This window comes from Uloborus diversus, chromosome 1 (genome assembly GCF_026930045.1).
Source record: "Uloborus diversus isolate 005 chromosome 1, Udiv.v.3.1, whole genome shotgun sequence".
Lineage (NCBI taxonomy): Eukaryota > Metazoa > Arthropoda > Arachnida > Araneae > Uloboridae > Uloborus > Uloborus diversus.
Window position 1 is genome coordinate 133,845,854 of NC_072731.1, and position 15,524 is coordinate 133,861,377.

Here is a 15,524-nt window from a genome sequence, read left to right on the forward strand (position 1 = left end):
AATGACTGGGAAATCGACAGCTATTTTTACTTGGCTAGAGTAATACTTAAAATCATTTTTAAAAAGAACTATCACTTAAATAAGTGAAAGGATAAAGGTAATGAAATTAACTATAAACATAACTACCATATTGAATGGTAAATATATATGAAAATAAGATTAAACTATGGAAAAAAATCAGTTATAATAAGTTTTTCTCTGAATAAATACTACTGATCTCAATCTGTATGAAAAAAACATTTTGCAAAAAGTTGAATTGAACGAAAGTATGCAGAGATTCTAAGCATCATGCAATCGTGCACATATTTGCAAATTTAAAAATATTTATCACAGAAAACATGACTGAAAAGTTCTTATGACAAACAATTTTTTTGTTGAATTTCTACTAACTCATATTTTAAAGAAAACTTCATTATACTAGCCAATGATAGAAAAGCTACTTGAAAATTATAAGTTCTTGAAAGCAAGTAAAGTTGAATCTGCATAAGGCCACCTAGAGATACCTAAACTTGTCCTTTTAAAAATGGTGTCCTGGAATGTGGATATATGGTTTTTCGGCATAGGGATACATTATGCATATATGGAATGTTTATTTCAGATTTTTTTTTTCTCAAAAAATTGATTAATTTTAATGTCAAATTATTAAACATTTTCAATGATTCAACAGATAACAATAACTACTATGTTTTGGCATAAATAAAAAAATAGAATTTTTTTTCACATTCTAAGTCAGTGAAGAAGTTATGGTAACATTTTAAAAGTACTTATAATACATCCAGAGGAACAGCAGCAACATTTTTCTTCTGTTAGGTGGAGTTAAATAAGTGAACTATCAACCAAGGAAAAGCGCACTGTACAAAGTATTTATAAAAGCAACACTAATATTTTACAAGTCAATCAATCAGTCCCCAGTCACCTTTTCACTCTAATAAATATAGCTCTACAATGTTTTAAATCACAGCCCTGCAATGGTTTGGTTGCTAGTGGAATGTTAACAGAAGTGAAACAACTTTACAGTGATTATTTACAGAACATTCAATTAGCGCAAGGGACGGCCGCACTATCACGTTGGCACTTCGTGTAGTAGCTAGTTAATAGTAGTCTCTTTTGGGGGCCACTGTTGTCTTTTTACCCTGCCAGAGGCTGTTCTGAATTGTGAAGGCATCAATTGTTGCTGTCAAATGCTTTGTGTGTATCTGAGTAAATGACTTTCCACCAGAGTTATACCTAAAAAAACATTAGATTATTAACCAGAACTGTAAAAAAAAACAAAACAATTACATTATTTAAACATACAGAAGGCTCTCGGCCAATTTAAATAACCAGTAAAGTTTAACAGCTGGTAATTATACATTTCCGATACAAAAAAAAGAGAATCATCTTTCCAAACTTATTCATATTATCTGTGATTTTTTTTTTTTTTTTTTGCATGAATATTAGACTGGTGTACAGGTAGAAATCTTGCAGTGCAGTAAACTCCGGACTATCCACTTAGTGGATAATCTCCGAGCCAAAACTTCCCTTATTCCCATGTTTAGGATGAAACTTATTTCTCTAATGTAGGATGATTTTTAGACTTTTTTTACTAAACACATATACTTTTTGACCTTAATAATTGCACAACCAGATAAGGTAGTTAGACAATTAAAGATCCTCAATGTTTTTCACTATTTCACTACAATTCCAAATTTTATCCTAAAGCCACATAATTCTTTCTATTCAGCAAAAATGAAAATTTTGTCTCATACATTCAGAATCAAGTAGTCGATTGACTTGGTGCAGAATATTTAGGATACATTTTTTGAACATTTATTAGTAGAATTCAATAAGCATATTTAACATAAAATTCCCCTTTTTTTTCAACTACTGCATTAAAATGAGATGTAAGATATGCTTTTACTGTAATTAAGTCATGAAGAACAGTACAAAAAAAAAAAAAAAAAAAAAAACCCTCCAGTTGAAGGGGGGGGGGGGAAATATTACACAGAATTTCAGGCATTACTACAAAAAATTTCTGATTACAATTACTAACAGGGCATCTGCTAAATTTAAAGTTTTCAAATTCATGACTTTCTATGAATTTCTATTACCTCCAATAGTAACTTTCCATAACTCACTGAATGCATGTTTTTCAGAAAAAATGCACATTTTTCATAAGAGTTGTATAAATCAGGGATTTGCCAACTTGCGGCCCATGCAAAGACCTATTCAAAAATTTTTAAAACATTGGGAAAATCTTAGGAGATTCGAGACCTGAGCTATCATCTTTCTTGATGAGCCGAAGACTAAAGAGCAAACTGATCGAAAGAAAATGACTGAATGCAAACTTCAAGATAAAGGGGGAATTTTAGAGTTATAAGGCTTCAAGTTATTGGGAGTCAATTGCGTAACAAAGCAAAATATGGCAACATGAATTGTTTGGATTACAATACTGCATGTTCTTTGCTTTGAATGAAAATTATGACATTACAGAGTATGCACAGCTAAGCATATTTGTTTGTAACATGAATCATAATTTTGATATTGTAGGAGAACTTCTTGATTTGTGTTAACTAGCTTCAACTACAAAAGGGAACATTTTAAAATAATTTAACATTTAACTGAATTTAAGAAAGTAGTGAACAAAATAAGATAGTGTTCTCACAAATGGAGCACCTTACATAGTTAGCAGCATATAAGGTTTTGTTACACTGTTAAAAAAATTATTGGGAAGAAGAATTAAGTAGAACTTTGTATTGTTCATCAAGAAACCTTTATGACAAGGACTAAAACTTGTCTTCTGTTGCTGTCCCTGTAGTGGGTTATTTCAACAAAATACAAAGTGTAGTTCGGGTGATGTTTGAGTTCAAAATAAGCAAGCTTTTTCTGTTCCGAGCTTCTCTACTACTTGGATTTACACAGAAAAAATGCTATTTAAGTAAAACATATATAATCAGCTTTTAAATACATTTTTCAATTTTTTTGGTAAGTTGAAAAGAATTGAAAGTGGAGCACAGATTTTTTTCTCCCAAAAGGTGGCACTTTTCCAAATATTTGATCACAAAATGTTTGACCAAAATGTCTAAATTAGTATTTTGAGAAAATAATGAATTGCAATCATTTGAGCAACGCTTTGCATATATATTTCTAAAATTTTCAAAGCAAAATGTAACGAGCTGTGCTAGTTTTATTACTAAACAACAATAATTGCAGCTTATGATTTTCAAATACCATTGCCTGAACATTCTTAAGTTTTTTGAGCAATTTTATTTCAAAATATCTTCATAAAATTAAGATAAATACTGGTGAAAATTAATGACAAAATGACAATTTGTATGAGTGGTATTAGCTTGAAATAACTTGGATGCAAATGGATTAAAATTTTCAAGTGGGCGTTGCAAAATGATAAGTGTGCAACCTTTCAACACCGTATAAAATGGAAGAAGAGTTAAAAATAAAGTTTTATAAAAGCAGTTGCAATCGGATTTAATATAAGTAAAAGTAGGAACTTAAACATAAAAAACAGCTAAATGTATGTTTTAGAACTTAATACTCATTAAAAATAACACGTTTCTATGATTTTGGAACATTTTTTCCTGAAAGTCATGGTTTTCCATAATAATGATCGAAATACATGACTTTCCAGGGGTGCGGTACTCGGTACAAATCAACTGCTAAAGGAGTTGCAAATATCACATGAGTAAATGTAGAATTAAATCCAACAGAGCACAAATGCATTACATTCAAAGCAATTCCACAACTTAAATGTTCCAGCAAATCAAGTACTTTTCATACCTTATTGCATCTAAATATGTTTTGTTTTGATTTTGAACCTATCCTACTGTTGTGTTTCCTACTTTTTTCCTTAAACAATTCCTACTTTTGTTCCTCTGTTATTCAAAAATTGTTTTACAAACCCTGAATAATGACAGCTGTACTCTTAAAATCCCTTTGATTTTAATTATTTACAACACACATTTTTGCTTAAAATTATATCATGATTATGAATTTCTCAACTTAAAGGCTGTGGCAAAAAAATAAGTCTAAATTACTTGTAAAATCTGTCGAACATTTTCTCAGTAATTACTCTAGGACCAATTCCATACAGCTTGATCACTTCTTCTGTTTCAGGATTATAGGAATAAAGAGCACGAAATTGGCAACCAGCATCCCGAAAAAGGATTAGAAAATGCTTTCCTTCTGAACGTTCTATTTCCTAAGGAAGAAAAAAAAAAAAAATTGAATAGGTCCATCACAACTTTATTTTTTTTAAGCTGTGAAAAACTGTGTACTTAGAAATATTTTTAAAAAATGGTTTTGTCATCAGGAGTCGTCTCCTTAAACAGATATGTTTGATTTTAAAATTCTTTTCATATAACTTTTCTTAAAACAAATCATCTCAAGAAAACTTTTTTCTTACCTCCACTACTTTCTTCTTCGTTTCTGAATTGACAGCACCAGCTAAAACAGTATTGACTGCATTTGTAACAATATTTCGATTTGATTTGGCTGAAGGTTTCACAAACAATTTAGGCCCAGAATACTCTGACGCCCAGGCAGAAGAGACAGTTGAGCTACTATCTGAAAGTCCATCACTTGGAGTACTTCGATTTCGAAAACTGTTTCCACCAAGTATGCCAGAGAGCAAGGGTCCTGGGGAAGAAGGATACGAAGTAGGCGAAATAGGTGAGGAGTGAGGGTAGTTGCGGGTTCGACAGGGAGATGGTGCATATCCATGTTCTGATGATACTTCATCTGGATAACCACCTGATCAGATAGAATAAAAATAGTCTAATTGTATTTTTCAAGTGAAAAACAACTCAACACATGCACATAGTTTTTTACTATCATTTTAACTATTACATAGTTTTCTGAAGAACTTTTAAAATAAAAACTACAATTTGTGCAAATGCAAGGAGGAGCAAGTGGGTGCAGCAGTACCTTGGTGTGCCACATGGAGAAGCGAGGAGTGCCGTAAATTATTGATTGTACCAGCCGTTACAGTGGAAAATGAGTTTTTTCATAGAACAACTAGACAAGTCGGTTAAATTATATAAAAGTTTTAAATTCTGCAATTTAACTAGGTATTTATAGAATAATGATTACTTGATCGTTAAAGTATGAAATACAGCACTCAAACGTTCTTTAAAGTAGTTCTAGTTGCTATTAGTCAGTTTTGAACTGCTTATAGCTGCTTTGCAATGATGTGTACATGTGCACGTTTGAACACTTGCTTTTAGACCAGGAATTTCTACAGTGTATTTGTTACTTTTTTTAGCAATAATAAATTATATCATTTGCTTTTCCTTACTATTTATCAATTAATGATCCACAAAAAGATAAAACGTATTTTTTGAGAGGTTTTAGCTACTAATAATCAATTAATTTATAAAATAACAGGGTGGCGACAGATCAGGGAGATCAGGGAAAAGTCAGGGAACTTTATTAATCAGGGAAAAGTCAGGGAAATATCAGGGAATTTTGAAAAAATAACAAAAAATCAGGGAAAATTGATTTTATGAGGAAAAAAATTTTTTTTTTCTCTTTACAAAATTAAGTACTCAAATTCCCTACGCATTTTCCGCCAATTATCTGTTCAAAAAAAAAAAAAAAAAAATTAAAAAAAGTAAAATTAATGAGATTAATGCGGCGATTATACACTGCCGCATATTTGTGCATCTTTTTTCCTCAATGTCAAAGTATTGAATCTTACTTTTTAACCACAGGATGAACTTCCTAAGATTGCTTCTGTGTCTGTTGTGTTGTTTATTTTACCTAGCTTGAAATTTCCTTTTACGCTTTCAATGCTACGTAAAATAAACAACCATACAGGCAAAGAGGAAGCCTTCATTAATGCCTTAGCTCCTTTGCCTTTATTCCGTTGTCTCGAAGTAATTATCATACTGTAATCACGATTTCAAGAAGAAATCTTTGGTTTTTGAATTAATACTATAAAAGCTTAAAAGTTATTACTTCTTTTCGTTTTTAATTTAATTGCTAAAATTGAACTTTCAATAAAAAAAACTTTGTTTTTTGCCGTTATACTATTTGTTGTGACCACAGATTATATAGGTTTTCTTTTCTTCTGACCTCAGTGATTCTTTAATTTTATAACCAAGTTGTATTCTTTTATGTATTTTAAAATTATGCTTTTTTTTTTCTTTTTTTCTTGCATTTCACAGTTGTTTGTTACAAAAGTAATCTAAGATTTTTTTCGTTACATACTGAAATCATTTGAATAGAGTTAACTTGTGTACTTGTGTAAATATCTTTATTTTTTTTAATTGTTAAAATGCTGTATTCATTCATTAAAACCTATGTTCTTGATTAGGGAAAAGCTCCCTATGAATGAATGTCAAATGGTTTCATCTGTTTTGCATAAATATGTCAATTAGTTATATAAGAATAACTACATTACTTCTATTTTTTCACTATTACTTGTTATTCTTGCAACAATTATTATACTGTGTGAAAACTTAGTTCAAAATAATTTCAATTACTTTTTAGTTCTATCATAAATACACATATGTTTTTAAGAGTAATTTTAATAGTTTCTTAAAGTTCTTATGCTAAGTGGTTTCTGGAAATAAAGTTTTTTTAAAATTTTTCTATAATCTTTCCATGTTGAAAAATTTAGTATACTGTTTTGTAGGTCCCCCCCCCCCCCAAATTGACTTGATATGATTTTTTAAAACATTTTATTAAAAAAAGTAGCATCTTTTAAAAATATATCTTTAGTTTAACAACTTTATACAACTTAAAACGTTTAAAATACTGCATTTTATACAAACGTACAATGGATTTCAAGTAGAGCAAAGAAAGAAAACCATTATCATTGGTAACGTAAATCAGGGCAATTTGGTGAACTTAATCAGGGAAATCAGGGAAAAGTCAGGGAACTTTTTTTCACAGTTCCTGTCGCCACCCTGAATAACTTTGAAATTATTTAGTTTTTACTTTAAAAGTCTACAATTAGTTGATTCATAGAGAAACTAGGTAAAATATGATTTTTTCCATCTATTATATAATTCAATGCACTTGTCAAATTATTTCATTAAATACCTATTTATTCTATGAAAAATCTGGATCATACACTTTAACGGTAATATATACCAAGGAGGATAGAAGGAAGGGAAGACACCCAACGTGGGGAAACGTGTAGCCAAAACCATAACCCGCTCTAACTGGTGTGGCAAAAAGGACCAAAAACATTCGGCTTTAAAGGGCTTTAACATTGGTATTTGCTCAGAAATTGTAGTGTAATGCTGTGTTTAGTGGTGAATATTTTCTATTCATTATTTCTTATCATGATTACATCTTTGATCCTGGATCTTTGACTACATTTGCTGAGCACATAGTGCATTATATTGCAGGGTTTGTTTGCAGAAAGCTGTCGCCGACACTAAAGTGCTTGTTACGTGCTGATGCTGTTATTACCACTGATTCCAATTTTTTAAAGTCTTTAATTTCCTTCAAAACTAGAGGTGGATTGGTGCATCCATCTGTTGTTGTGTTGAGTTCTGAATTGTAGAACTACAGAAATAATTTTAGCTATCAATATTATTATTAATTATATTTATTTATAAATTGCAAAATTTTGCATTTAGTAATAAAAACAATCATTTTAAATCTCCAATACAACATGTTGCAAAATAACGTAGTAAACATTTTTATAACTCTAATTCTTTTAATAATAATAATAATAATAATAATAATATATATATATATATATATATATATATATATATATATATATATATATATATATATATATATATATATATATATATATATATTAAAAATTAGGTTTGGCACAGTTTTGCCTAAGCTAGGAAAAAAAAGGTAAAACTTCTAGCAAAAATACTTTTGCCCATATTCTATAAAGTGGTAAAACTAGACGAAGGGCTCCTACCACACTTTAGCCATAGAAAAGGGTAAAAGAGGACCATTTTCAATCAAAAAGGGGACCAAAGAGGACAGGGGCGTATCTAAGGGGGGGGGGGTTGGGGACAACCCCCCCCCCCCCCCCGAAACGTTAGTCTCAAAAAAAAAAGAGAAAAAGAAGAGAGAAGAGAAAGAAAAAAAAAGAAGAAAAAGAAAAATTCCAAGCGATTTTTTTCTGACTAACAAAGGTCAAAAATCCACTTTGCTCCCCCCCCCCCCGATGCCATTGAAAATCTGCTCCATGTGTGACCCTCAAGCATAAAGACGCCTTTCTCTGCTGCGACATTTTTTTGATAATTGAGTGAAAGTTGACACTTCACTTTAGAAATGAGATTGATTTGTTAAATCCACGTATATGCAGCCTTTCTTTGTCATACATTCTGCAAATTGTTAAATATGTTTAATTTTATGAGCCGCGCAGTGGGAATATTGCATACAGTCGAATCTGTATATTTCGAATTTCACATTAAAGAAAAAATCGAGATAAAGAGGTTTTGAGATACGGGGGCAAGAAATTTTTTATGGAAATTTGAAATTTGATGGTGAAAATTTGAAATCAATACTAAAGACAATATTGAGCTCTTGATTAAAATTCCTCTTTATTAGTTTTGTTAGGTATTCATTCTATTATTACATTATTAAGTGCTTTATTGGGAGTTTAAGAAATCATTTCGACAGTAAAAGAAACTTTAAGCGTATCTTTTTCAAGAAAAAGTCTTTTATTGCTTTTTAGTCCAGGAATTTTTTTTTTTTTTTGATTCATTATTTATCCTCTTGAGGTAAGCAATTGCTGCAAATCTAACTTGGCCGGTATTCTACGATTTTCCTTTTTTCATCACTTGAAAAAAAAAACTTATACTTTCTTTTCACTCCTATCATTTCGGGTTTCTAAGGAGTCACAATTTTAAGAAAGAGAGCAACCAAAGAACAGTACTAATCCAGATAACAGAGCGAAATGGCTTTTAACTGGAATGACCTTTAACCATAAACTTGAAATGTTCATCTTGCATGTCAAACCTGTGAATATCACCCCTTTACTCTTCTTCCAAGAAAGTGCGCGAAACGACTGTCCTTTGGTTAATCTTCCTGGAAAGCCTATTCGTGAAACGCATTTCTCCCTCTTTTCCACTGCCTCCTCAGCTCTTGAAGACAATTGCTCTGTTTCTGAGTTGAAGAAAATGTTTTTGTTTGCTGCTTTAAGATCATTGGGCTTCGAATCCGAAAATGATAGCATAACCGGAATTCGAGACGATAGAGTTTTTGTTGGTCTGGTCTCGTGTGTGTCATACGTCATAGTCAAAACGACATTTGCTAACCAGAGTATCCATTGCAATCACATTGATTTTTCAGCCAGTATTTACAGTGTATTCTTTTGTAAACGTGCAGTCTGTTTAAAATAGTACATTCTAAGTGAAAGTTGTTGCATAATGAAGCGAGCAAACCGATAACAAGCTTTTTTAAACCCAAAGAAAAAAAATAAAATGACGAAAAGGATTGCTCTAAAAAGAGAAAGTTAACGTCGTCTGAAGAAAACGAAGTACAGTCTGCAAAGCAGCATTAGTCCCATCGGATCCTTCTGAAGGTAATTTTATCTTAATTCAAAAGAAAAACTGCATAGCATTACATGAATAAAATGTTTAAAAACAAAATGAATCTATATTATTTCTGTTAGCTTGGTTCGCATTAAAAAGTAGAAAATAAAAAAGACTTCTGTTTATAATACTCGAAAATTGCTGTTGCTTTCTGAAATAGATATTTATGTAAATTCTAAAGCAGCTAATAAAATTAAAAATAAAGACTTGTGAGGAGAACAGATGGTATGCATTTGAGCAAATAACTTTCTACCGCCTATATTTCTTCCCTAACTTTTTTTATTTAAATTTTCTTAACTGCTTTAGAATTAGTATAAATGTAAATACATAAAAAGCAACATATAAATATAACGATATGAAAAGCATTTTCATTTTTTGCGGGTTATAATCCAAGAAGTCTTTTTTTATTTTATTTCATACTTTTAGTGCAAACCAAGTTGGTAAAAATAGTCTTTATAGTCTGACCACCGATGATATTGAAAGTCAAACCTCCAGTTTACAGGCGGAAATGGAAGTACCCATTAGCTTTCAGGGATGCGAGATTTTGTAGATGTGTGTTAGCCTCTAAATTAAGCAGTCACACTGAAATGAACAGAACACGCTCATCAGATAATTGATTTCCCACTGATTTGGATAGACTGCTTTTGACAAGACGTTGCTAGAAAATTTCACTTTAAATAAAATGGAGGGAAAAGAAAAAAAAGTTGAATTTTCCATAACATTAAAAAAAAAAAAAATTCTTTGCTTTTGTTTTGTTTGACACAAGTATCTGAATTGGGGCACCCCATTCCAAAGTATGTAAGATTCCCCTCCCTCTTATTTTTTAATACTAAATTTTTTATATATATATATATATATATATATATATATATATATATATATAAAAGAAGTAACCCCCCCCCCCCGAAAGTCGGGTCTAGCTACGCCACTGAAAGAGGACCAGTTAGGAATAAAAAGAACGACCTTGGGAGGACCATTCATAGTTAAACCCAGGGAAGCATTAAAAGGCAAATTAGCTGCCTGCTGCTAAATAAGCGACGGAAATTTGTTAATTAACCATAATGATTTTTAATGATACACTTCCTTTATCACCTTCTGTAGAACTGAACTTTTTTTCATTGAATTATATTATTTACACAAACATTTGTATGGGGGGAGGTGGCGACAAACAAGCATGTATCTGACCATCTTAATTTTCTACTAATTAACTAGTGAAAACTGGTTGATTATAAATAATCAGCTAAGTGATCGATGAATCAGTACATACCTAAAAACTGCTTAAGGTTTTCACGGCCGGCTTCAATACGAAGAGAGGACATTTACGGGCTTATTGGCTGTGGTCTAAATGAAGACAAAGAAACACCATACGTTTCGTCGAGCTCTGCGGCCGACATCATTGGTGGATGGATTTGAAGTGACTAATGGGTTGCTCGAGTTGTCAGGTATTTAAGTCAAGCTGCTGGTGGGTCCAGGTTCCTTATTGGATCCAACCCTTACTCACCGAGCGGAAAGAATCTACGAAGCCTCACATTTTAAGGAGGAGCACACCTTGAACAAGCATTTCCAGCTAATGGATTCACTACACAGGAAATTAGAAGAGCCCTTCATCCAAGGAGATTTTAAAGAAATTAAACAAAAAATTACCTAATCTATGGTGGCGTATGCTAAAATAACTTCAGATTACCAAAAATATCAAAATATTTACAAGATGCAAAAAGATTGAACTCGCAAACGCAGGAAGCAATTTTTCGTAATGCTGCATACCGAACACTCATTCAGAAAATTGCAACGATGAAATATTCTTGGGAAAAAAAAAGAGCACAATTTAATTATTTACGACCGATTTCAATCACAAAAAAACTTCCTCATTTTTTTCAACGTTTAAAAACTGTCAAGGTCTCCCCCCCCCCCCTTCCAAGTACTTCAAAATTAAATTTTTATTTCAAGCACTTTTCCAAGGTTTTTCAAGGGCGTACGAACCCTGGAGCAATATCGGTAGTAATCTGCTTTGATCTGACATCATAACTCCTCTCTCGAACCTCTTTGCTAGATTTCTATGCTGCAGTGGTTGATGAAAGAAGAGTATTGACATCAATTTGAAGCGAGAAATAATACAGGAAAGTCAGGTGCAATAGAAAAATGCGCTGTGACTGCGTGTTTGGGCGCAACAGACATCAGCACAGAGAATCTTTTAAAGTAATGTGAGAGCTTTTAACATCTAATTTTTAAGTAAAAACAACATAAAAGCGGACTAATTAAACCAAAATGTTAAAAAGTGGTCTAAAGCGGACTTTACCTAAAAAAACGGACTTTGGCAGGAAAAGCGGACCATTTGAGAGCCCTGCAGATGTGCTTTATTTATGGGGATTGGATGTTATTAGTTTAATATTATAGTAATATTAACTGTATTTTAATAATTTTCATGTTTTATGCCTAAAATATTATATTACATCAGTGAAACAGTAATCCACATCTTAAGTTTGTACTGTTTCAGTAAAATGCTTTTCTAATTAATACTTTGAATGCAGAACGAAAGGAAGGAGAGAGTAAATAATAATAAAATAACTCACTGACTTTGGTTTAAACTATTAAACTGTCCCAAACTATTAAATGAGAAATTCTTATCTTTTAGTTCATTTTTGGCGGATAAGTAGTGCAAATTTCGCAATGCCATGAGAGAAAAAAAAAAGAAGTAAACCATGATTGTATCAAGAGTGAAACATAAATATGAAAAAATGTATAACTCTAATAATACTAAATAATATATTTGTTATTGAAAATTACTCATGAAATAGTTCAAGCACATTTAAATTCAATTGAATTTTGTAAAGCAGGACTATTTTTAACATTGCTTTATGATAGTCAAGTTTTAAAACAGTACCTATTTCCCCTAACATTACTTTAAATTGCTTTAAATATAAACTTATATTAATGAAAAACCTAGTTAAGTCTCAATTGTCTAATTTGATTCAAGTTTCAATTAAATTACATACAAAATTATATTGTTCTTTTGAAATTTTTTATAACTGGCAATTTTTTAGTTTTTGTAGGTTTTTGCCACTTTTTCTAGCAAAAATAACCTTTTGCTGACAGAACAACCAATCCTATCAAAAAAGGCATATGGCTCAATGTTCAAATCCATTTGCAGTGGTGTGATGTTTTACGCAATACATTTGCGCTTTATTTCCGGAATTTTAAACTTTGGCTTTTAATTGTGATTTACAAATCCTGGTTTTTTGAATACAGATAAACTTAATAAAGTTGCTACTTAATATTATGATACACAATGATTCATTACATTCGAATATATTACAGCTTAAAAGTCAAACTTTAAAATCCCAGAAATAAAGAGAACATATATCGTAACAATTTCTCATTTACACAAATGGCTTGAGCAACATATAAATCGTGAACTAATAGGCAGATTTTTCTTAACAAAACTTTTTGAAGGGAGCTCTTTACGAAGGAAATGCAATAGAAAAATTATTTAAATTCTTGTCTTTTTTTAAGAGTATTTTTTGAGAAATCAAAGTTTTTGTTCTACATTTGTTTTACTTTCAATATATCAAAATTTATTGTGCATAATAAAAATATTTTCTGTATTTTGTGCATTCTGTAGTTCTTTCAAACAATGTTCAAAATTTAAGATCAAATGAATCATCATTTTAAAGTATAATTTATATGTTACATGTTTATACACTATTTAAAGATTCTGCCTAATTCTTACTAAACATTTATTAGACATACTTTTTCATTAAGTGCATTTAAGCTTCTGAAATCAGTGGTAATGAGGAGAAATGACTCTACATTCCAAAAATGCATTCACTAGCAACAAAAACAAATAAAAATAAGAACCCTTGCCCACCTTAAATATAGTTTTTACATTGTTGTATGTGATAAGTAAAGCATATTTTGCGCTCTGAAAATAAAAATTATGAAAGTGCGACACATTTCTTTCTCTTTATAAACGTTTTCCCTAGTGTTCCACATTGGATACCAATGCTTTTCCCCTCCCCTTACCCGCCTCTGTCCATGGCGTCAAGTGCGTGCCGCAAGTTTGCAGCTTTCGTAGTCTCCCTCCCCTTTCTTCTATCCTCCTTGACATATACATGTATAATGAAAAGATTACTGAATGCATGATTTACTTGATTGAACATAATAGGAAAGAAAAATTGCTATATCTTACCAGATAAATTAAACTGCGAACCCCTATTAACAGGAGAATCCAAAGAAGAGGGAGATGATAGGGTCTGGCTTCGGCTGTTGGACTGCCCACTCCTCTGCCTAGGTCGTGTGACTGATGCTGACCTTCAGTGAGAATTACAGAATCAGTAATTCAAAATTTATAATGAATATTGGCAATAAAATTGTTTCACACTTAATATATATCTAGTCTTGGGAAATATTATTAGGACAAGCAAAAAATCATCTTAAAATAAGTTTTACTTTGAGTTTTTAATTGCATTCATGATATTTTTTAAAAGAGAGATTTCATTCAAGAGCATGGGTTTTTATGATTTGAAACGCTTGCTACTTGTAAAATTATACCAGGGTTCATACTCTATTTGGATAGAAAAATTCCACGATTTTTCCATTCCTTTTCCTCATAAAAATTTTCACGACCTTGTTGTATAAAGAAAACAGTACGATTTTATATCAAACCAGCCAATTTTTGGAAATGAGCATTAGCAAAACTTCTACATGAATGCCACTACCTCATTGAAGCACTTACTTGTGATTAAAAAAAAAAAAAAAACAGTGTTCACCTAAGAAACTAAACTATTCTTCTTTGTCTTCATTATATAAATCTAAGTAAAGTGAAAATACAGTGAATGGAATGGAATGATGCTTAAATGTTTAATAATTTTTCTATAAACAGGCAGAATGATAATGAATAAGACAAAGGTTGGATGAGTCATTACTAAGTTTCAATAAAGTTGCTTCAAAAAATGCCTTTTAGTGTCAACAGTTCCTTTAATCATCCTAATAACTTGACAGTATTTTGGTTCTTTAAAGTAAAAAAAAAAAAAAAAATTAGTAGTGAATAAATCTTCTAATTCAAATGTATTTGTTCACTAATTTGCACATTTTCAAGTGCATATATATATAGGTTCAGTAATTCCAGAACATAGTTCTTGACTCCTGATATTGAATGTAGCAGTGGGTCACATGGATTAATTTTGTGGGCCATATGTTGGGCACTGCTGTTTTAGAGAATAGAATTCCTCTCATTCTCTATTCTATCATCTGACTAAAGATTTTTGTTTTCTAAAACCTTCAACAAACTAAGATATAAACTCTGGTAAATTTAATAATAAAATTTTTAAGAGAGCTGGAAACAAACTCAGATGCAATTGAATTGCTTTTGAGTAAGCGTGGCAAAATGTAGAATGTAAAAGTTCGCTACTACAGAATATAAAATAAAAGAAGTGTTGAAAATAATGGTAAATTCAAAATGAGTGATGTCCAAGCAGTAAAATCACGTTGCAAAATAAGACGGGCGGCTGCTACAGAAGTTGACGCTGTGAGATTTCAAATTTCAGTTTTGTTTTTGAGATTATTCAATTTTTCAGTTTTAATAGCTTTTATGCACTGTTACATCACTCAAGATTTTTAATGCTCTTTTAGCTAACTGTTACTTTATTTTTGCCCAGGACATTTTTCCATAACTTCAAATAAATTTCCATGACTTTGAAGGGAAATTTTAATTTTCCATAACTTTTTCAGGTCTGAAATTTGCTTATTTTTTTCCATGACTTTCCAGGATTTCCATGACCCGTACGAACCCTGTTATACAAACAGGCATTTCTTTTGAAATTCCAACAAAAATTTGTACATAATAGTGAAAAGAAGAGACCACTATATAGCTTCAAGTGTTCTCTAAAAATGAATTTGAATCACTTTTCTACAGTGCTACTAATATTGAGTTAGAGTGGAGGGTGATCATTGAAATATTTCCAGTAGAATATTCACTAATATCTCAATTAACATTAAAAATTTTATCTATGA

General features: G+C 31.1%; 1 protein-coding gene across 1 annotated transcript in view; it reads right to left on the reverse strand.

The window, feature by feature from the left end:
• Nucleotides 1-305: 305 nt before the first annotated feature.
• Nucleotides 306-15,524, reverse strand: part of LOC129232224 (patronin-like) — a 158,596-nt gene continuing 143,377 nt past the window's right edge. Inside the window, exons 15-18 of the mRNA XM_054866442.1 lie at nucleotides 13,702-13,823; nucleotides 4,400-4,746; nucleotides 4,032-4,195; nucleotides 306-1,227 (exon numbers count right to left, since the gene is read on the reverse strand). Of these exons, the coding sequence (XP_054722417.1) occupies nucleotides 1,092-1,227; nucleotides 4,032-4,195; nucleotides 4,400-4,746; nucleotides 13,702-13,823 (769 nt within the window). The 3' untranslated portion in view covers nucleotides 306-1,091. The remainder of the gene's footprint in view (nucleotides 1,228-4,031; nucleotides 4,196-4,399; nucleotides 4,747-13,701; nucleotides 13,824-15,524) is intronic.